The following is a 23,683-nucleotide window of genomic DNA, read 5'->3' on the forward strand; positions in this document are numbered from 1 at the left end:
ATGGGCTTTGGGCTGAGCTCAGGCTCGGGTTGAGTCAAAGTGTCCAGGGGACGCGCCTCACGATGTTTCTTTTTTCCCCGCGTCTTCCTTCCGCTCGGACGGACGCTCCCCTCCCCGCCAGAGGCTGTGAAAACCACAGCCTCCGGAACCGACTGAGCGGTGTCTGTTGGATGTGCGGGGGGAGTGGGAGGAGGTGCTGTGGAACCACTCTGGGCCGCCGAGGTGGAGCTGGCGGCCGGGAGGTTGGGGCAGTTCTTCCGAACATGCCCCACCCCCTTGCAGACGTGGCACCGCGCCCCGTCCGAGGTCCAAAAGACGCGGTAGGCCGTCCCCTGGAACTCCACATTAAATTGGCCCTCCGTGTCCTCCTCCCGCGCCAGCTGCATAAATAACTGGCGGCGGAAGGAGTAGACATGTTGGAGGCTGTGCTCCCGAAGACCAAGCCGGACTGGGGTGATCCCCGACCTCACCTCCCCCAGATGGTGCAGGTGGGGGAGGAGGAGCTCACTGGGAATGAAGGGTGGGACGTTGGACAACATTATCCGATGCGCAGTGGCCCCCAGAGGGTCCACTGGCAGGAAGGTCCCCCCCACAGTGAGCCCTTTACTCAGGGCCAGGGACACCGCCCGCTCGGTCTTCAAAAAGAACACAGCCTTCCCATACATCTTTGAGGCCGCAACAATGGCCGAGGGGCCGACAACCACGGCCATTGCCTTAACGCAGGCCTCAATAGACATGTTGGGGTGGGGATAGCTCTTCACCCCATGGCTGCATGTCAATAATTTAAAGGGTGACGGGGCCACGTGGGCAGCCACAGAAGCTGCAGCTGCGTAGGTAGTAGAGGGCCCCGCCACCGGTGATGAAGGGCTTGCCATGGGTCCAAGAGCTAAACCCACCCCAAATTGTGGACTTGCACACTAAATAACAGATTCACAGAAAAATTTGAAAAGACAAACAAACAAACAACAGGTTAGTGGAGAGGCTGAGGTAAGAGAGGAGAGGCAAAGGCAGGCTGGAAGGGATGACTTGCTTTCTGGAGGTGGTGCTCACAGTACACTTAAAACAAACAGTCTTTGAAGTTGGTCTTCCGGTCTTCTGGTTGGGGGAGTCGTCTTCACCTGGGTCAGCTGAAGCTGCCCAGGCACTATCTATCCCCTTCCGTCTGTTTAGCTGGGCAGCTTCAGCTGACCCAGGCTTGGCAATTGGGGTGGGGAGGGAGCTTTCCTGTGTGCTTTTGCAGCAGCACAGATTCCTGTTGAATTGGCAGCCCCACCCCTTGTTGTTCCAGCCACTTGTTCCTCCCCCAACAGTCCAAAGTAAATTACTGGTGTTCAGCACCCACCTCCAGACAAAGCCTTGTTTCCACAAAATGTCCCTTTCTTCTCTTTAATGGAGACTGTTGTTGGAGTTTTCCTCTGCTTGTTGGTAGCTGCTCTCCCTTGCTCAGTGCAGCTCCTCTCTCCACCTCTGCAACCTCCAACTGCCACCAGCACTCTCAGCTGCACCTCGTTGATGCACTCAGGCTCCCAAATCAGTGGGCAGCCAATCCCTGTGCTGTACCTGTCCTGGGAGTGTTTGATGGGGACAGTGTAGAGGGAGCTTTACTCTGTATCTAACCCCGTGCTGTACCTGTCCTGGGAGTGTTTGATGGGGACAGTGTAGAGGGAGCTTTACTCTGTATCTAACCCCGTGCTGTACCTGTCCTGGGAGTGTTTGATGGGGACAGTGTAGAGGGAGCTTTACTCTGTATCTAGCCCCGTGCTGTACCTGTCCTGAGAACCTATTGAGGAACGCGTTAAAGCGACGCCTCTCAAACAGTTTCACCCTTACCCGCCGCCTTAAGGGCAGCACGGACGGACTGGATGATCAGCGCCAGATTCAACCAACGGCCGAGGGCCAGCTGAACTTTATTGCGGCAACCCCTGCAAGCCGCGAGGAAGTCCTGGAGTTCCGCCGTGGGAATGCGAGGATATTCGGTGGGAGGCACGAGGGACTCCACCACCTCACTGGTGATGGATTCAAGGTCATGCTCTGTGCCCCACACCGAATCCCCATCCTCCTCCGGGTCGTTGCCTCCAGTGGCCGACACATCCACCACACACTGTGGGGCGGACGTCCCGGCTGCACCAGCTGGTCCCACCTCCCTCACGATCCCACCCCCAGGATTGATGGCGGAGGAGTCCTCTCTGGGTTCTAGAATGGAACAGGAACCTGTGGGTGCCAGCGGTTCAGGACCCCCCTCCACCTCCATCCCCAGGCCAATGAGCGGTCCGGGGAGACGGAAGTTCCCCACTCCGTAAATCCAGCTGGAGCCAGGACCAAGGCAGAGAGAGGAGGCCATCTCCTGCCCCGCCAACACCCACAGGCCCAGCAGACAGGGAATTACACAAATTGCCTTCTGGGTCGGGCACATCCCGGGCAGCAGCGTCCGGCTGCTGGGGTGGGTTGACCCTCACAGGGCTTGTCCCCACCCAGGACAGCCGACCCAGTGGCAGATGGAATATTTTCACCCAGTGGGTTCCCAGGCTCCCCCACCATGGACGGGCCCTCCACCTCAGGAGTTGCTGAGTTACAGGGGCATCTCCCCTCACTTCCGTTCCGAGGGGCAGAAGTTGCCCAGGGGTCGAGGGCCTCATAGTGCTGGTGCCGGAGCGGGGGGGGGAGGGGGGAGAGCCCGAGGATGCATGCCAGGAAATGGGCCAAAGAAAACCACGGCCTCCGGAACCGCCCAAGCGGCAGTTGTTGCAGATGACGGGGGGGGCGTGGGGAGGTGGTGGGAAGAGGTGCAGCGGCGCCAGCCTGGGCTGCCGAGGCAGCTCTTCCGAACGTGCCCCACCCCCTTGCAGACGTGGCACCGCGCCCCGTCTGAGGTCCAGAGAACACGGTCGGCCGCCCCCGGATACCCGACACTGAATTGGCCCTCTGTGACTTCCTCCCCGGCCAGCTGCATAAATAACTGGCGGCGGAAGGAGTAGACATGCCCGAGCGGGACTGGGGTGATTCTCGACCTCACCTCCCCCAGGCGGTGCAGGTAGGGGAGGAGGAAATCAACAGGAATGCAGGGCGGGACCCCAGAGGGTCCACAGGCAGGAAAGTCCACTCCCCACTGTGAGCCCCTTACTCAGGACCGCCCGCTCGGTCTTCAGGAAGAACACAGCCTTCCCGCCCATCTTCGAGGCTGCATGGATGGCCGAGGCACTGGGCTGGGTATAGCTCTTTACCCCGTGGCTAGACGTTATTAATTTAAAGGGTGACGGGGTCACACGGGCGGCCGCATAGGTGTTCGAGGGCCCCACCGCCGGTGATGGAGGGCTTGCCATGGGTCAAGAGCCAAACCCACCCCCAGTCGTTGGCCCACCAATTACAAAGTTCTGCAAAAAACAGAAAAGAAACAAAACAAAGCAATAATTATAAACGAAATAATAAATAAATTAGGGGAGAGGCTGTTGGAGAGCGATGTCTTGGCTATGGTGTTGTGGCGAACAACACTGTCATTGAAAAACTTCTTTGTTTCCTGGTCTTCTTTCCTTTCCTTATCCAGGCAGCTCCTGCTGACCCAGGCTGGGCAAATAGGGTGGGGAATGAGCTTGCCTGTGCGCTCAGTGAAAATGCACAGCTCTTTTAGGAACTGGCAGCCCCACCCCTTGTTTTTCCGGCCTCTGCAACGTCCGCCAGCAGTCCAATACAAAGAAAGCTTCAGGTACTTCTCACCCACCTCCACACACAGCCTGACTGTAAAGCCACTTGCAGTAACTGTTGTTGAAAAACTGTAGCACTTGCTTGTCTTCCTCTCCCCCACCAGCAGCTCCTCCAACTGGCTGACTGCAGCATTCAGCTGCACCTCGTTGCTGCAATCAGCGCTCAGCAATTCAATTAGGCAGCAGCCAACCCCAGTGCTGTACCTGCTTTGGGAGTGTTTGATGGGGAGTGTAGAGGGAGCTTTACTCTGTATCTAACCCCCGTGCTGTACCTGGAATTAGAACTTGCCCAGTATCCTCACTGTGTCCTTGATTTTACCTGTGTTTTTTAATTCCCCAGCTTCCAATTACACTCACATCCTCCGGATACCAGGAAACAGCAGCACATTGGAGGAAGTTACGACGTTAAAATAAGGAGGCCTCTGGTTACCTGCTCCAGTCAGGCAAGGCAACATTGCGAGGCTGCGGTAAACGCTTACTAATTAAAGTCAGTCCGACTAGGCACAAGCTGGCTGGAAGCTGAGTTTCGGCAACTCACCCACATCCGACTCCCCCGGAGGCTCATCTCTAGTTTCTGAACGTAACTCCGTGCACAGCCCACCCACTCCATCTCCTGTCAGATGTGTGAACTAACAGAGGGAATGATGTTATCAAGGAGCATTAACAAACCCTAACCCTAATCCACAGAGTCCTTGGTGCCAATGAGTCACCAGGGATCGAGTTGGATCAATCTCACAGCTGCTTTGTCACAGGTTCCCCGCAGCGACTCCCTTCATCACTCATTACTCCCTCCTTCTTCCCTGACTGAAGGTTCAGTCTGTTCCTCTGGGAACAAGGGGGGCAGGGCAGCCCGCACCATCATTCACTAGCTGCTCCTGATTGCAGGCCTCCGAGGTGAGGGAGTCAAACAGCCCGGAACTCCACAAGGCCGATAAGGAGATCCAATCACTTCCCAACTCCATGACTGCCTTCCTGTTCCATCACCCCTGCAAAGCCTGCCGCTCCCAGTTCCCCAAGAACAACTCCATTTCCATCTTCCAGCAGCACACTCCCAATCCCAACTCTAATTCCCAAAGCACATTTCCAGCTCCCAGCTCCCGGCTCCCAAATCCAACCAGATTTCTCAATTTCAGCAGCTCGCTCCCAACCCCCCTCCCGATTCCACCCTCTAATTCGCTACTCCCAATTCCCTGGATGTTCCTCAAGTGAGTCCATTCCCAGTGAGCATTTCAAGAGACACGGAAAATTGCTGGCATTCAGGACAAAACCTCCCGAGAGACAGAAACGAGCATCGGAATTGCTGTACCTGTCCTGGGAGTGTTTGATGGGGACAGTGTAGAGGGAGCTTTACTCTGTATCTAACCCCATACTGTACCTGTCCTGGGAGTGTTTGATGGGGACAGTGTAGAGGGAGCTTTACTCTGTATCTAACCCACATGCTGTTCCTGTCCTGGGAGTGTTTGATGGGGACAGTGTCCCATTCCCAGGACACCTTAATGAGTGGACAGTTCCTCAGACACTGTTAAGATCAGAATGGAAATGTTTGACATCTGTACCCAGCAGTCTGGCCACTCAAATCCCCTCTGGGATAGGCATTGTGGGAATTTCTCTTCACTCTGCTTTAGCTGGTGTACCTTGTGTTATATGGTGATCTTCTATTGGCTCCTGTTGCTCTGGATTGTAACAGGACAAAGGGGAGAGGGCTATGAGGAGGACAATTAAGGGGTTTGCAGCCAATGAATTCATTTGTAACATGTTCACCTTAAATGATAAAATTTATAATGTATCTTTTCTCTAGTTTTTTTTTTTATTGAGCCACTGCTGTCAATCACAGCTTTCAGATTCAAGGACATGGGGCCAACGGGCAAACTCCTTATAGAATCCCAATGGATCAAACCCCTTCCCGTTCACCCCCACTGTACACAATCCCAAGGGATCAAACCCCTTCCCGTTCACCCCCACTGTACACAATCCCAATGGATCAAACCCCTTCCCGTTCACCCCCACTGTACACAATCCCAAGGGATCAAACCCCTTCCCGTTCACCCCCACTGTACACAATCCCAATGGATCAAACCCCTTCACATTCACCCCCACTGTACACAATCCCAAGGGATCAAACCCCTTCCCGTTCACCCCCACTGTACACAATCCCAAGGGATCAAACCCCTTCCTATTCACCCCCACTGTACACAATCCCAATGGATCAAACCCCTTCCTATTCACCCCCACTGTACACAATCCCAAGGGATCAAACCCCTTCCCGTTCACCCCCACTGTACACAATCCCAAGGGATCAAACCCCTTCCCGTTCACCCCCACTGTACACAATCCCAAGGGATCAAACCCCTTCCCGTTCACCCCCACTGTACACAATCCCAAGGGATCAAACCCCTTCCCGTTCACCACCACTGTACACAATCCCAAAGGATCAAACCCCTTCCTATTCACCCCCACTGTACACAATCCCAAGGGATCAAACCCCTTCCCGTTCACCCCCACTGTACACAATCCCAAGGGATCAAACCCCTTCCCGTTCACCCCCACTGTACACAATCCCAAGGGATCAAACCCCTTCCCGTTCACCACCACTGTACACAATCCCAAAGGATCAAACCCCTTCCCGTTCACTCCCACTGTACACAATCCCAAAGGATCAAACCCCTTCCCGTTCATCCCCACTGTACACAATCCCAATGGATCAAACACCTCCCATTCACTCCCATTGTACACAATCCCAATGGATCAAACCCATTCCCGTTCACTCCCATTGTACACAATCCCAAAGGATCAAACCCCTTCCCGTTCACTCCCATTGTATACAATCCCAATGGATCAAACACCTCCCATTCACTCCCATTGTACACAATCCCAATGGATTAAACCCCTTCCCATTCACTCCCATTGTACACAATCCCAATGGATCAAACCCATTCCCGTTCACTCCCATTGTACACAATCCCAAAGGATCCAAACCCCTTCCCATTCACTCCCATTGTACACAATCCCAATGGATCAAACCCATTCCCGTTCACTCCCATTGTACACAATCCCAAAGGATCAAACCCCTTCCCATTCACTCCCATTGTACACAATACCAATGGATCAAACCCCTTCCCATTCACTCCCATTGTACACAATCCCAATGGATCAAACCCCTTCCCATTCACTCCCATTGTACACAATCCCAATGGATCAAACCCATTCCCGTTCACTCCCATTGTACACAATCCCAAAGGATCAAACCCCTTCCCATTCACTCCCATTGTACACAATCCCAAGAGATCAAACCCCTTCCCATTCACTCCCCTTGTACACAATCCCAATGGATCAAAGCCCTTCCCCATTCACTCCCATTGTGTGGGATGGTTCGTGCTCCTGATCACTGTCCAGTGGTTAAGGGTGATTTTGGGGCTGGACCTTGATGATATCATTCCTAGACTTGCCAGCCACATGAGGAGCAATCACCCAGACCGGTGGGGGGGCGGGGGGGGGGGGGGGGGGGGGTGGGGAGGGGGAGGGGGAGGAAGATGATGCATCTTCACCATGAATTAGCACCTTTTGAAGAGGAAGGGGACAATGGGGATGCTGAAAGGAAGGAATTAAATAGAAAATCCAATCAACAGAGGCAATTTTTACAGATTTATTCCTTCTCTCGCATAATATGTATGTAAGCAGCGAATTAACATCACCCGACATTTCAAAAACCAAACACTGAGGGCTTTGAATACAGACATGAGCCATGCACAATCTTTACAAACTGGCCATCAATTGGTGATCAGGTAAGATGTCGTTTCTGGTAGTAAGAGCTGCGATTGTTATTAATATATGTTACACCCGATTTAATCCACACACATCCAGCAGCCTTGGTCTGGTTGTCCCCGTTATGCATTGGGCCAGTAGGAGGGGAATGCAGTTGCATTATTACAGTGCAATGATGTAGCATATACAGCACAAGAGCACCTAGTCTGTGCTGGTGTTTATATGCCACATAAGTCTCTTCCCATTCCATCTGTGTCAACCTTTCAGCATGTCTTTCTATCCCCTTTTCTCTCATGTACTCGTCTAGTTTCCTCTGAAATGCATCTCTGCTATTCCCCCTCAAAGAGGTTTCTCCTGAATTCCCCATTGGATTTATTAGTGACTGTCCTGTATCGATGGTCCCCTAGTTCTGGTCTCCCCCCCCCCCCCCCCCCCCCCGCAATTGGAAACACTCTCTCCAATTCTACCCCATCATATTCGTTGTAATTATAAAGGCCTCTATCGGGTCATCTCTTAGCCTTCTTTTGAAAGGATAAAGCCCCAACCTGTTCAAACTTTCGTGCTAGCTATAATCTCATGTCAGGGCTGAGGTGACGAGGGCATGCTTTCAGTTTAAGGCAATGAGGGCTGATCTAATTGAGGGGTTTAAATTGATTAAATGATTCGATAGGGTCGATAGAGAGAAATTGAGCTGGATAGTTCTTTCTTAGGTCAGGGTATCAAGGGTTTATGTTGATGAAAGAAAGATACAGATCTGCCACAGACAAATAGGAAGAGGAAGAGGCCATTCAGCCCCTTGAGCCTGTTCCACCATTCAATTAGATCATGGCTAATCTGTATATCAACATCAATCATGAGCCAATTCAAGGGTGGAATAGGCTCGAGGGGCTGAATGGCCTCCTTCTCTTCCTATGTCGCTACGGCACACTTCCACAGAGGGCGCTGTAGGAGGAGGTCATCTTGAATAACCAGCAACTTTTACTTCCTTTACTGACCATGACTGAGGTCGAGGGTTGGGTTCTGCTGGTCTTTTCCAATGGCGAGGTGTCCCAGCCAAGCAAGGCTCCTGTGCCAACTCACGGCAAGACTTTTCCAAAGCCAGAGGCAGCAGGTCGAGGCTGGTAACCTTGGCTAACTCCAGCTTGTCCAACCAAAAGTTAGTGCCCCGGTTGAGATCAGGTGACTCAGCAAAGACCAGAGTCGGAGTCTGGGTCGGTGCGGATCTGCCTGTCTCCCGACCCCAAGGACGGTAGTTAAAAAGCGGAACTTGTTCTATTGGTGCTTCCCCCGCCATGTGAATGGTTTAACCCGTCATACCCAAATGTTGTGCCCACCCCTTCCCAGTGCACCCCCTACTGTATCTGTGCTGCATTGCAGCCCCTTTCACCACGAGGCGCCTGTCACTTTAAGCCAGATTGAGCCACCTGGACACTGAGGCTATGTTGGACCCGTACATACAGCGCAGAGAGAAGCGCAGAGAGAAGTGCCCTTTAACCCCATCTTGGGCTGCACTTTGCACCCCCCCCCTCCCCCAACCAACAGCTTCCAGATGTCAAACACCAAAGTTCAAACCAGTGTGCCAGCAAGATCGTCAGGGGCGGGGTGCGGGAAGGGGGGGGCGTGACCTCTCCCCCTTTAAAACTGACGGGGTCACCTGCCCTGATATCTTGTTGTGCTGGCTCAGTGCCAACATTTTCCTGTGTCGATTTACTACCCTGACAGTGCTGTTGTTCTTGTACTTGGCTTATAATTACGAGCTGGATGTGCCTCGGAGCTGGGAAGGAGTGAGATGCTCAAAGTGGTCAGCGACACAAGGCAGCCGGTGTTACAGGAAACGCAGCAGCTACAGTTAGATCAGCAATGCATGGTGGGGGGAGAACAGGCTCGAGGGGCAGAATGGGCTCTTCTTGTTCATAACGTTCAGCAGTTACCGAGAGTTCGATTCCAGTTCAGCATCGGCTGGATAACACACTCCGAAAGGGATGAAAAGGGTGGGAATTCTGCCCTCGTCTCCACAGAAATTCCCGTGTCCTTCTCCCAACGTGCCGCAGGATGCATTTTCCTTCCTCCTTCCATCCATTCCCGGCTCGGCCCCCCGCCCACCCCCCCTCCGGTTTCTGGCGTGCGGGAGAGCTTACCGCGGCTTGTAGCAGTAGACGCCGTACTCGCGCTGGGACAGGCTCGGGAAGCTGTGCGTGCGCACTCCTGGCTCCGTGCCGCCGCACTGCTGCCGCGGGGAGACGATGGGATACCGGATGCTCCCGTCTGCCAGCCAGCCGGGATCACAGCGGTGGAGACGAGAGAACTTCCACGCGGCATACAGTTGTCCGACTTTGGCGATAGTGGCTCCTTCGCTCCGACAGGCCTTTGAAGCACCGACATAATCAAACTTCAGAGGATTCCGCCGGAAGTAGACATATCCTGAATAGGAAGGGAAAAGGTTAAATACAGAGTAAAGCTCCCTCTACACTGTCCCCATCAAACACTCCCAGGACAGGTACAGCACGGGGTTAGATACAGAGTAAAAAAAAAACGGGGTTAGATACAGAGTAAAGCTCCCTCTACACTGTCCACATCAAACACTCCCAGGACAGGTACAGTACGGGGTTAGATACAGAGTAAAAAAAAAACGGGGTTAGATACAGAGTAAAGCTCCCTCTACACTGTCCCCATCAAACACTCCCCAGGAAAAAGAAAAAAAAGAAACGGGGTTAGATACAGAGTAAAGCTCCCTCTACACTGTCCACATCAAACACTCCCAGGACAGGTACAGTACGGGGTTAGATACAGAGTAAAAAAAAAACGGGGTTAGATACAGAGTAAAGCTCCCTCTACACTGTCCACATCAAACACTCCCAGGACAGGTACAGCACTGGGATTGGCTGGTCAATTTGGAGCACTTCCTGCCAGCAATCAGGGGGAGCAGCTGCACCTGTGTTGCAGCAATTGCAGAGTGGAGAGTGGAAACTGCAGCAACTGGAGAAAGGTGAATACAGAGTGGAGACTGCAGCAACTGGAGAGAGAGACTGGAGAAAGGTGAATACAGAGTGGAGGGAAACCATCAAGGAAGGCTGCAATTTTTCTGGAGAGGTGGGTGTCAGGGCACCTGAAAGACTATTAAGTTTAAACTGTTTGGGGGAGGGAGAAGAGGCCTGAAGACTCAGGGGTGGGGCAGCCAAATCCAGTAGGGGCCCCTGTGTTTGTATTGGTGTTTGCACACAGGGAGCTCCCTCCCCACCCCAACTGCCTGCTCGGGACAGCTGGAGTTGCCCGGGTGAAGACTGTCTTGTTAAAATCAGAAGAGGAGAGTACCGGGCGGCTCCAGCTGTCCCGGGCGAAGAAGCCTCCCCCAACTGGAAGACAACAAACAAGTTTGGACTAATTGTGATAAAGGTGCTCCAACTGGCAGTTAGAACAAACATCCTTTTCAGCCTTTCTCTCCCTTCCTCCACTCAGTCGCTTCAATCACCTATCCTCCCCTTTTCCTTTACCATCCTACGCCATCCTCCTCTACTCCCACTCCACCTTGTTTAAAGTTTGCTTTTTTTTAAAAATTGTGTAAATTTGTTTTGTTTCTTGGGGGTGGACGTAGCTCTTAGACCCCATGGCAAGCCCCTCTTCGCCGGTGGCGGGGCCTTCCCGTTCATATGCTGCTGAGGCTGCTGTAGCTGCACCTGTTGCCCCGTCACCGTTTGCTTTATTAACAACGAAGCATGGGGTCAAGAGCTACATCCACCCGAACATGACTATAGAGGCATGCGTGAAAGCAATGGCCGAGGTTGTCGGCCCTTCGGCCATTGTTGCAGCCTCTAAAATGTACGGGAAGGCAGTGTTTTTCCTGAAGACCGAGCGGGCGGTGTCCCTGGCTCTGAGCAAGGGGCTCACCGTGGGCGGGACCTTTCTGCCAGTGGACCCCCTGGAGGCCACTGCGCAAAGGCTCATTTTATCCAATGTCCCACCCTTCATCCCTGGTGAGCTCCTCCTTCCCCACCTGCACCATCTGGGGGAGGTAAAGACGGGGCTCACCCCAGTCCCGCTCGGTCTTCGGGAGAACAGCCTCCGACACGTCTACTCCTTCCGCTGCCAGTTATTCATGCAGCTGGCGCGGGAGGAGGTGACAGAGGGCCACTTCAATGTAGAATTCCAGGGGACGGCCTACCGCGTCTTCTGGACCTTGGACGGGGTGCGGTGCCATGTCTGTAAGGGGGTGGGGCATGTTTGTAAGAACTGCCCCAACCTCCCGGCTGCCAACTCCAACTCAGCGGCCCAGGGTGGCGACGCTGCACCTCCTCCCACCCCCACTACACCACCACCAGATACCATTCAGTCGGTACCGGAGGCTGTGGTTTTCACGGCCTCCGGCAGGGAGTGGGGTGACCGTCCAAGTGGAAGGAAGGCGCGGAGGAGAAATAAACATCGAGAGGCGCGTCCCCTGGATATCGTGACACTACCCGAGCCTGAGCTCAGCCCAAGGCCCGATCTCGGGAAGTCAACTTGCCCCAGGGCTGGGCTCAGGCCCAGGGTGAATAAAAAAAAGGAGAGTGTGGAGTTGGAGGCCTCTGATGATATGGAGGTCTCTGAGCCTCCGCACACAACTGGGAAAAAGAGGAGAAGGCACCCCTCCACAGAGGTAACAAGGGGCCCTGAGGCGCAGGGCCCATCTGTTGGAGGGGAACTGTCTCCTGTTTCGGGTCCCCAGGTTACCCCTACCGCCACCACCAAGGCTGCAAAGTCCGGGCAGGTGCTCCCTATTCCTCAGGATGGAGGGGAGGGGATGGCCCCGGTACATGAGGCCCCTCCTGAAGGAGTAAGTGGGGCCCTGCTTGTGGTGGGGGAGCCTGGGGAAGCCGCCCATTCTGCCACTGCTACTGGGTCGGGTGTCCTGAATGAAGGGGAGGGCGAGGCCCCAGAGGGTCGGGCCTCCCAGCCGGAGTCCACCACCAACCAGGAGACACCCGACCCAGTTATAACTGAGAATGCTGCCCCACCTGCTGGGCCTGTGGGTGCTGGCGGAGCGGGAGATAGCCTCCTCCCTCCGCCTCCAGTCTCGGCTCCGGCTGGTTTCCCGGAGTCGGGAACTTCTGTCTCCCCTGGACCACTCATTGCCCTGGGGACGGAGGTGGAGGGGGGTCCTGAACCGCTGGTGCCTACAGGCTCCAGTTTCACAATAGAACCCAGAGAGGACTCCTCTGCCATCGATCCTGGGGGTGGGATCGTGACGGAGGCGGGACCAGCTGGCGCGGCCGGGACGTCCGCCCCACAGTGTGTGGTGGATGTGTCGACCGCTGGCGGTGACGACCCGGAGGAGGATGGGGATTCGGTGCGGGGCACGGAGGATGATCTTGATTCCATCGCCAGTGAGGTGGTGGAGTCCCTCGTGCCTCCCACCGAATCTCCTCTCATCCCCACGGCGGAACTCCGGGATTTCCTCGCGGCTTGCAGGGGTTGCCGCAATAAAGTTCAGCTGGCCCTCGACCGTTGGTCGAATCTGGCGCTGATCATACAGTCCGTCCGTGCCGCCCTTAAGATAGCGGGCAAGCGCGCGGGCGTGAAACTGGTTGAGAGGCGCCGTTTTAATGTGTTCCTCAATGGGTTGCTGGGGGAGTGGAAGGCCAGGTGCACTTCCACTCCCTCCTCACAGTGAGCTGTTGGTGACGGGTTTTAAGTACCTTTGACATGAAGATAACCATAGCCAGCCTCAACATCAACGGCAGCAGAGGGGCTCACCGCAGATTTCACAATCTCTCAGTCCTCAGGGAAGGGAGATACGCGGTGAGCTTTCTGCAGGAAACCCACACCGTTCCGGGAGACGAAGCCACCTGGCTCCTGGAGTGGCAGGGTGGGGTCTACATGAGTCACCTCACCCCTATTTCTAGTGGGGTGGCTATCTTGTTGGCCCCGACTTTTCAGCCGGAGATCTTGGGGGTCAAGGAGCTAGTGCCGGGCCGCTTGCTCCACCTCGCCGTTCGCCTGGGTAGCGTGCCGCTCCACTTTGTGAACGTGTACGTGCCCAGGCCCGGCGCGTTGCAAGCGTGCTTCTTTGAAGAAGTGTCCGCTCTCTTGAGCTCCATCGATAGCGGCGAGTGCATCATCCTCGGGGGGGATTTTAACTGCACCCTCGAGGTGGGGGATCGCTCCGGTCCCCAGCGCGGCCAAGCGTCAGTGGAGAAGTTGAGGGGACTGATCAGCTCCCTTAACTTGGTGGACGTCTGGCGGAATCTCCATCCCGACTCCAGCGCCTTCACGTGGAGGTCTGGAGGAGGGGGGTCGCGAATCGACCGCCTCTACATTTTGCAGGCGTACGTCTCCCGCGTTTCGGCGGCCTCCATGCGGCTGGTGCCGTGCTCGGACCACCGCCTGGTGTGGGCGGAGTTCACTCCGCTCCGCATGCGGGTGGGGTCCGCGTACTGGCACTTTAACAACCGGCTGCTGGAGGACGTGCGATTTCGGGACTCGTTCTGTCGATTCTGGGCCGACTGGAGAAGGAAGCAGGGGGGCTTCCCCTCCTTGAGGCTATGGTGGGATGTGGGCAAGACTCACATCCGCGTCTTCTGTCAGGAGTACGCGAAGGGGTCGACCAAGAGGCGGGAAGCCGAGATCGGGCGCCTTGAGAGGGAGGTGCTCAACTTGGAGTCCCGCCTCGGTCATGCCATCGTGGACCCGGCCCTGTGGCAGGCGTACAAAGAGAAGAAGGGCGCGCTGAGGGACCTGCAGCTCATAGGTTCCCGAGGCGCGTACGTGAGGTCGCGGATCCAGATCCTGGAAGATTTGGACTGCGCCTCACCCTTCTTCTACTTGCTGGAAAAATGGCGGGGAGTCCGTAAGCAGCTCGTTGAGCTGCTGGCCGACGACGGATCCTCCATCACGGATCCGGAGGGAATGGGCCTCCTGGTCCGGACTTATTACAGTGCGTTGTTCTCTCCGGATCCGTCCAGCGAGGATGCGCGCAGAGCTTTGTGGGAGGACCTGCAGCAGGTCAGCCCGGAGGGCGCCGAAGGATTGGAGGCTCCGCTCACGTTGGCGGAGCTGACTGGCGCCCTCCACCAGCTCTCAAGAGGCAAATCCCCAGGGCTGGATGGGTTGACCGTGGAGTTCCTCAGGGCGTTCTGGGACGTCCTGGGGGACGATTACGCGCGGGTCCTGGGGGCAAGCCTGGCGACCGGGGAGATGCCCCTCTCGTGGCACAGGGCGGTCATCGTCCTGCTGCCGAAGAGGGGTGATCTCCGCCTGCTTAAAAACTGGCGTCCGGTCTCCCTCCTCAGCACGGATTATAAGATCTTTGCCCGGGCTATGTCTACCCGCCTGGGCTCCGTGCTGGCCCACATGATCCACCCCGACCAGTCCTACACGGTCCCGGGCCGGTCCATCCAGGACAACATCCACCTGGTCCGGGACCTGATCCATCTTTCCCAGAGGACTGGTCAGTCGGTCGCCTTTCTCTCCCTCGATCAGGAGAAGGCGTTCGACAGGGTGGATCACGATTACCTTTTCGGGACTCTGCGCGCTTTCGGACTCGGGCCGCATTTTGTGGCCCGGGTCCGACTTTTATACGCCGCCGCAGAGTGTCTAGTCAAAGTTAACGGGTCCTTGACGGCGCCCCTTCGCTTTGGGAGAGGAGTGCGTCAGGGGTGCCCCATGTCCGGCCAATTGTATACCATCTGCGTGGAGCCCTTCCTGTGCCTGCTTCGCAGGAGGTTGACGGGATTGGCTCTGCGCGAGCCGGCCATGCGGGTTGTCCTCTTGGCTTACGCCGACGACGTGCTCCTCGCAATCACAGATCCCGTTGACTTGCGGAGGATGCGCGACTGGCAGCAGACCTTTTCTGCCGCGTCCTCCGCGCGGATCAATTGGGAGAAATGTTCTGGACTCCTGGTTGGTCAGTGGCGGGTGGACTCCCTGCCGGAGGAGATGACACCTTTTGCGTGGAGCACCACGCACCTCCTCTATCTGGGAGTCCACCTTAGCCCCGCTGAGGAAGCCTGGCCGGCAAACTGGCAGGAGTTGGAGGCGAAAGTCACCGCTCGGCTGGGGCGCTGGACAGGACTGCTCCGAGTGCTTTCCTACAGGGGCCAAGCGTTGGTCATAAACCAACTGGTGGCCTCCATGCTGTGGTACCGGTTGGTCACTTTGGCCCCGCCCCCTGTATTTGCCACCAAGATCCAGAAGAAACTCGTCGATTTCTTCTGGGGCAAGAGGAAACACTGGGTCTCTGCCGCGGTCCTGAGTCTCCCGATCGAGGAGGGCGGTCAGTCGCTGGTGTGCGTCCGCACCCAGGCTGCGACTCTCCGCCTTCGGACCCTGCAGAGATACCTGTACGTCGAGCGTCCTCCCAGATGGTGTGCGCTGGCGATGTATTTTTTCCGCCAGTGTCACTGCCTTCAAGACGACACGCAGCTCCCAGTGGAGTCCGTTAGCCGCGCCTCTCTGAGGGAGTTGCCTGTCTTTTACCGGGATCTATTCCGAGTCTGGAACATGGTCGCCTCCAGTCATGGCGCTCGCCCGCCGGCGGAGGAGAGCGCCTTGGCTGTCCGGGCGGCCAACTCCGGGGATGGTCCGGCGGGCGGAGGAGTAGCCGAAACCCCCGGGACGCCCCTCACTGCGGGTGGCGAGGGGGCTCGGGAGTGTGGAGCGATCCCGGCAGAGCTGACCTCCGCTCGGCCGCAACTGCTCATCGGACCTAGGCCCCGAAACCCTCCTCGGGAGCCGGTCCCGCACAACCCGAGCCGCCTCTCGGAAATGCCCTCCGTGCCATTCCAATCGGTGCGGAGGGGTTTCCTGTACGGGCTGCTCCTGCACACTCTCCACTTCCTCGCCCTCGTCAGCCGGCCGGACACGCCCTGGCAGTCCGCGTTGCCATCTGGCGGCGAGGGGAAACCCCGATGGAGGTCTCTCTACGCGGGAGTCTTCCCCCTTTACATCGGGGACCTGGGGTGGAGGGTGCTGCACAGAGCAGTCCCGTGCAATAGACTTTTAAGTAGGTTCATGGACTCCCAGACCGCCTGTACTTTCTGCGGCCTGGACGAGTCCGTGTTCCACATTTATACGGAGTGTGCGAGGTTGCAGCCCCTATTTGAGTATCTGAAGGGGCTGCTCCTCAAATTCTGGCTGCACTTCAGCCCCACGCTCCTGATCTTTGGGCACCCGGTGCGGAGGGGCTTGGGCCGGGAGGAGGATCTCCTCGTCGGTCTGCTCCTGGGCCTGGCCAGGGTGGCAATTCACAGGTCCAGGTTGTGGGCCGTCGGGGGGTCCGTCCTCCCCGATTGCCTGCCCCTCTTCCGCGGTTACGTTCGCGCCCGGGTGTCCCTGGAGAAGGAGCATGCGGTGTCTGCCGGTACGCTTGAGGCCTTCCGCGACCGGTGGGCACCGCAGGGACTGGAGTGCATTGTCGACGCCGAGAATGGCATTTTAATTTGAGTTTTTGTTTATTTCTGTGTTTAATAAAGTTATTTTTAAAATATAAGTGTGTATATAAAGGGGGCCTGAGGAATAAAGACCCCCTCGACATAAAATATCTAAAAGGGGCCTGGGGTATAAAGGCCACCTTGGAAAAAAAAACGGGATTAGATACAGAGTAAAGCTCCCTCTACACTGTCCCCATCAAACACTCCCAAGCAGGCTAGATATGTTAGATATAGCATTATGTTTAATCCCCAGAAACTCCAGGAGAATTGGAGGGGTTTGGAAACACTATAAAAGAAAGAAGAGACTCCAAATTCTGCATTAATTCAGAACTGAGGTTTCCACAATCTGTTTTTTTTTTGAGAGGGGTCTTGGATGAATCTCTCTTTTCACCCAGCAGATGGCAGGACTGTCCATTGTAACTGGCTGTGTGTTCCCAGCGAAACAGAACTCCCTGCAGGTGGAAAGGCATCAGTACGGAGTTACTGAGGGCAATGATATTACCTTTGTTGCCCCTCCCCTGACTATTGCACATCATTTAATAGAGGTACTTCTGAGGCCTAGGTTTCATATTCTCACTTCAGAGACTTGAGCACATAATCCAGGCACTACTGAGGGAGTGCCGCACTGTCAGAGGGTCAGTACTGAGGGAGCGCCGCACTGTTAGAGGGTCAGTACTGAGGGAGCGCCGCACTGTTAGAGGGTCAGTACTGAGGGAGCGCCGCACTGTTGGAGGGTCAGTACTGAGGGAGCACCGCACTGTTAGAGGGTCAGTACTGAGGGAGTGCCGCACTGTTAGAGGGTCAGTACTGAGGGAGCGCCGCACTGTCGGAGGGTCAGTACTGAGGGAGTGCCGCACTGTCGGATGGTCAGTACTGAGGGAGCGCCGCACTGTCGGAGGGTCAGTACTGAGGGAGCGCCGCACTGTCGGAGGGTCAGTACTGAGGGAGTGCCGCACTGTCGGAGGGTCAGTACTGAGGGAGCGCTGCACTGTCGGAGGGTCAGTACTGAGGGAGCGCCGCACTGTTGGAGGGTCAGTACTGAGGGAGCGCCGCACTGTCGGAGGGTCAGTACTGAGGGAGCGCCGCACTGTCGGAGGGTCAGTACTGAGGGAGCGCCGCACTGTCGGAGGGTCAGTACTGAGGGAGCGCCGCACTGTCGGAGGGTCAGTACTGAGGGAGCGCTGCACTGTCGGAGGGTCAGTACTGAGGGAGTGCCCTCGGCCCCTCTCAGATGGGTGTAAAAAATCCCACAGACACGATTGAAAGAAGAGCCGAGGGGCGTGGGTGGGTGGGGGGGAAGGGGGGTCTCCCCATTGTCCTGGTCCAATATTTGTCTCTCAATCAACATCACTAAAAAGTAGATGCTCATTGTCACATTGGGTAGGCGGTGGCGTAGGGGTATTATCACTGGACTAGTAACCCAGAGACCCAGGGTATTTCTCTGGGGACATGTGTTCGAATCCCAGCACAACATAAGGTGGAATTTAATTAATAAATCTTGATTTAAAAGCTAGTCTAATGATGACCATGAAACCATTGTCGATTGTTGTAAAAGCCCATCTGGTTCACTTATGTCCTTTCGGGAAGGAAATCTCCTGTCCTTACCTGGTCTGGCCTATATGTGATTCCAGACCCACAGCAATGTGGTTAACTCTTACATGTCCTCTGAAATGGCCTAGCAAGCCTCTTAGTTGTACCACCACTTTCTCTGGGGCAATTAGAGGGATGGGCAATAAATGCTGGCCGAGCCAGCGATGCCCACATCCCTGAATGAATTTAAAAAAAACATTGCTGTGTGTGGGATCTTGCTGTGCGCAAATTGGCTGCTGCTTTTGCTCCAGTGACAGTAATTCCTTGGCTCTGACGCACTCCGGGATGTCCCGAGGTGGGTCGGCAGGGAATGTGAGGGTTACCTTTGATGGCGGAGGTGAAACAGAAGGCGTCGTATTTGTCCCGCTGTTTGTCCCGGGGGCCGTAGCTCCTGATCCCCGGCGGGAGGGCCCTCCCTCCGCACGGCTCCCGTGGCATGGTGATCGGGTAGTGAACTGTCGCGTCCTCGAGCCAGCCGGCGTTGCACCAGTCCAGACCTCGGCGCCACTCTGTGAGAAGGCCGGAGAGTAATGTCAGTGGGTAATGCAGAGTCACCTCCCTTCCCCTTCCCCTTTCCCTGCTCCCTTTGAGACTCCGCGCCCCTTGCTTCCCGAAGCCGATCGGTCCTAGGGGCCGATATCTCGCCAATGTCCCCCGCACATCCCACCCCCGAGCCCCAGGCACTGCCGATGTTGCTCTCTCGCAGCCCTTACCTTGAAACAGCTGCTGGAATGTCGCCAGTCTGGCGTCCTGCTCCTGGCACACCCGCACGGCCTGGTAATAGTTGAACCGGTAGCGGCCCTGGCTGCTTTGGTATGGGAACACCACACCTGGCAACGGAGGAGGTGGGCATTTTAATCCGCACGTGACTTCCCTCCTTGAGGGACATCTCATTTTTTCCCCTTAAGCTTCACGGTGCCCCCCAACACCACCCCCCCCCCTTCCCCCAAACTGCCATGGACCATCCCTTGTGGGAAACCGCACCAGGTATTTGACCTGGGTGGGCGTCATGAACCAGCCCACTTCGTGTCTTTACCCAACATGCACCCCATCACCCCCCCACACCCCAACGCCCGCGCCTCCTCACCCCAGACGCGCACCAGGAGTGAGGAACCGCGGCTGGTTTCCTCCCTTCCCTCCATGCTCCCTGGCCCAAGGGAACTGAGGCCAACTGCCTCCCTGGCTGCAGTCCTGGGAGTCAGGAATGGACCTTGTGGCTGTCTGGCGGGCCAGGGATACTTGGCGTGGTTGCGGTGAACAGCAGCGATACATTTAAGGGGGAAGCTGGATAAACGCACGAGGGAGAAAGGAACAGAAGGATATGGGGATAGGGTGAGATGAAGAGGGGGGTGGGAGGAGGCTCGTGCGGAGCAGAAACACCAGCACGGAGGAGATGGGCCGAATGGCCAGTTGCTGTTGCGTTGACGCGCCAGAGGAAATTACCGTCCAGCTGAAGCTCAATGTTGGCACTGTCATCGTCCACACCGTTAATGACCTCACACTTGTATTTACCCGAATCCTCCAATCTGACATCCAGCAAGCGCAGGGACACATCGTACTTGTCCATTCTCCGCAGAAATGCTCGGCCCATGAAACCTCCGTAACCTTTGTGCTGGTGACTGTTGGCGATCAGCACTATGTTCTCCTTGGGGGACCAGCCCAACTTGACCCATTTCACCCGGTACTCCCTGGGCACAATTCGGAGACGGCAGGGCAGGGTGACATTGGCGCCTCTGTACGTCTTGACAACCCTCGGACCTGAGTTCTCCAGATACTTGATATTACCCAGCATGGCTTCTCATTGAGAAGGAGCAGAAGGAGAGAAGATAGGAAGGTTGAAACAGAGCAGAGAAACACAGGAACAATAGGAGGCCATTCAGCCCCTCGCGCCTGTCCCACCATTCAGTCAGATTACAGCCGATCTGTATCTCAATTCCATCTTCCGGCCTTGATTCTGTAACCCTTAATCCCCTGAAACCAACAAAAATCAAACAAATGACCTCTCAGCCTCAATAGCTTTCTGGGGGAGAGAGTTTCAGATTTCCGCTGCCCTTTTTGTGCAGAGGTGCTTCCTGACATCAGGCCTGAATGATGTCCCCATCAAACACTCCCAGGACAGGTAAAGCATGGGGTTAGGTACAGAGTAAAGCTCCCTCTACACTGTCCCCATCAAACACTCCCAGGACAGGTACAGCATGGGGTTAGATACAGAGTAACGCTCCCTCTACAAAAGAAAAAGAAAAAAGAAAAAAAAAAAGAAAAAGAAAAAAAAAAAACGGGGTTGGCTGTTCTCTGATTGGGAATACTGAGTGCTGAGTACCTCAACGAGGTGCAGCTGACAGTGCTGCAGTCAGTTGCTGGAGGTGCTGCTGGAGAGGGAGAGCTGAGGAGGGAACTGCAAAAACCTTTCAACAACTTTTGCTGCAGAGGAGGAAAGACTTTGAAAAAGGCTGTATTTCGAGGTGGGTGTCGAGCACCAAACTTTCATTTCGTTTGGACTGTTGTGGGAGGTGACAGAGGCCAGAAGAACAAGGGGTGGGGGCTCCCAGGACAGGTACAGCATGGGGTTAGATACAGAGTAAAGCTCCCTCTCCACTGTCCCCATCAAACACTCCCAGGACAGGTATTGGTGCTCCACTTTGAAGCTACAATTAATATTGGTTGGATTTAAATTCACGTACCACCGGTTAAGTTTGGCCCTCTTTCAAGCAGTTACCTCACAAGGTTACCTAGCGACACACCTCACCCAGCCAGCGACACACCTCGTGTTTCTAAAGCAGGGAGGAATGAGGGCAGGGAATTTGAGAAATACCTTGATCGCCTCGAATGTGGTACCTGAACTCCTCGTCACCGCGAAGACCGTGGGATCTGTAGTAATATGGGGTGGCCAGAGCCAGGGACAGGACATGAAAAAAGATCAGGGAGTCGATTGTCTTCATGCTGGCATTCCTCACGTGGGACGCAAAATCCACCTGCAAAGCCAAAAGGGTAACAATGGAACAGTCTTCCGGATCCATTCTGAGCGAGCCATTTCCTGGCATCATCTTAAAAAGCCCAAAGCAATCGACCCAGCTGCAGTCTAGTGCATTCAATAAACCAACTTGAATAATCCATTTGGAATAATCCAGTATGAATTATCCGCCTTGAATAAACCACCTTGAATAAACCACCTTGAATGAACCACCTTGAATAAACCACCTTGAATAAACAACCTTGAATAAACCACCTTGAATAAACAACCTTGAATAAACCTCCTTGAATTATCCACCATGAATAAAGCAGCTTGAATAAACCTCCTTGAATAAACCACCTTGAATAAACCACCTTGAATAAACCACCTTGAATAAACAACCTTGAATAAACCTCCTTGAATTATCCACCATGAATAAAGCAGCTTGAATAAACCTCCTTGAATAAACCACCTTGAATAAACCACCTTGAATAAACCACCTTGAATAAACAACCTTGAATAAACCTCCTTGAATTATCCACCATGAATAAAGCAGCTTGAATAAACCTCCTTGAATAAACCACCTTGAATAAACCACCTTGAATAAACCACCTTGAATAAACAACCTTGAATAAACCACCTTGAATAAACAACCTTGAATAAACCTCCTTGAATTATCCACCATGAATAAAGCAGCTTGAATAAACCTCCTTGAATAAACCACCTTGAATAAACCACCTTGAATGAACCACCTTGAATAAACCACCTTGAATAAACAACCTTGAATAAACCACCTTGAATAAACAACCTTGAATAAACCTCCTTGAATTATCCACCATGAATAAAGCAGCTTGAATAAACCTCCTTGAATAAACCACCTTGAATAAACCACCTTGAATAAACCACCTTGAATAAACAACCTTGAATAAACCTCCTTGAATTATCCACAATGAATAAAGCAGCTTGAATAAACCTCCTTGAATAAACCACCTTGAATAAACCACCTTGAATAAACAACCTTGAATAAACCACCTTGAATAAACCACCTTGAATAATCTACCTTGAATAAACCACCTTGAATAAACCACCTTGAATAAACCACCTTGAATAAACCACCTTGAATAAACCACCTTGAATAAACCTCCTTGAATTATCCACCATGAATAAAGCAGCTTGAATAAACCTCCTTGAATAAACCACCTTGAATAAACCACCTTGAATAAACCACCTTGAATAAACCACCTTGAATAATCTACATTGAATAAACCACCTTGAATAAACCACCTTGAATAAACAACCTTGAATAAACCACCTTGAACAAACAACCTTGAATAAACCACCTTGAACAAACAACCTTGAATAAACCACCTTCAATAAACAACCTTGAATAAACCACCTTGAATAAACCACCTTGAATAATCTACCTTGAATAAAGCAGCTTGAATAAACAACCTTGAATAAACCACCTTGAATGAACAACCTTGAATAAACCACCTTGAATAATCTACCTTGAATAAAGCAGCTTGAATAAACAACCTTGAATAAACCACCTTGAATGAACAACCTTGAATAAACCACCTTGAATAAACAACCTTGAATAATCTACCTTGAATAAAGCAGCTTGAATAAACAACCTTGAATAAACCACCTTGAATGAAGAACCTTGAATAAACCACCTTGAATAAACCACCTTGAATAATCTACCTTGAATAAAGCAGCTTGAATAAACAACCTTGAATAAACCATCTTGAATGAACAACCTTGAATAAACCACCTTGAATAAACCACCTTGAATAAACAACCTTGAATAAACCACCTTGAATAAACCACCTTGAATAAACCACCTTGAATAAACAACCTTGAATAAACCACCTTGAATAAACCACCTTGAATAATCTACCTTGAATAAAGCAGCTTGAATAAACCACCTTGAATAAACCACCTTGAATAAACCACCTTGAATAAACCACCTTGAATAAACCACCTTGAATAATCTACCTTGAATAAAGCAGCTTGAATAAACCACCTTGAATAAACCACCTTGAATAAACAACCTTGAATAAACCACCTTGAACAAACAACCTTGAATAAACCACCTTGAATAAACCACCTTGAATAAACCACCTTGAATAAACCGCCTTGAATAAACCGCCTTGAATAAACCGCCTTGAATAATCTACCTTGAATAAAGCAGCTTGAATAAACAATCTTGAATAAACCACATTGAATAAACCACATGAATAATCGACCTTGAATAATCCACCTTGAATAATCGACCATGA

At 53.6% G+C, this 23,683-nt stretch overlaps 2 protein-coding genes across 2 annotated transcripts in view; one reads left to right on the forward strand and one right to left on the reverse strand.

Annotated features, from left to right (window-relative positions):
• Nucleotides 1-5,455, forward strand: part of LOC137356882 (brevican core protein-like) — a gene marked incomplete at its 5' end in the record, with an annotated part of 125,407 nt that extends 119,952 nt beyond the window's left edge. Inside the window, one exon of the mRNA XM_068022721.1 lies at nt 4,039-5,455. Coding sequence (XP_067878822.1) covers nt 4,039-4,112 — 74 coding nt within the window. The remainder of the gene's footprint in view (nt 1-4,038) is intronic.
• Nucleotides 5,456-9,594: 4,139 nt separating this feature from the next.
• Nucleotides 9,595-23,683, reverse strand: part of hapln2 (hyaluronan and proteoglycan link protein 2) — a 119,954-nt gene continuing 105,865 nt past the window's right edge. The window contains exons 2-6 of the mRNA XM_068022528.1: nt 21,264-21,423; nt 19,895-20,245; nt 19,165-19,281; nt 18,775-18,960; nt 9,595-9,881 (exon numbers count right to left, since the gene is read on the reverse strand). Of these exons, the coding sequence (XP_067878629.1) occupies nt 9,595-9,881; nt 18,775-18,960; nt 19,165-19,281; nt 19,895-20,245; nt 21,264-21,390 (1,068 nt within the window). The 5' untranslated portion in view covers nt 21,391-21,423. The remainder of the gene's footprint in view (nt 9,882-18,774; nt 18,961-19,164; nt 19,282-19,894; nt 20,246-21,263; nt 21,424-23,683) is intronic.

Source organism: Heterodontus francisci, chromosome 46 (genome assembly GCF_036365525.1).
Source record: "Heterodontus francisci isolate sHetFra1 chromosome 46, sHetFra1.hap1, whole genome shotgun sequence".
Lineage (NCBI taxonomy): Eukaryota > Metazoa > Chordata > Chondrichthyes > Heterodontiformes > Heterodontidae > Heterodontus > Heterodontus francisci.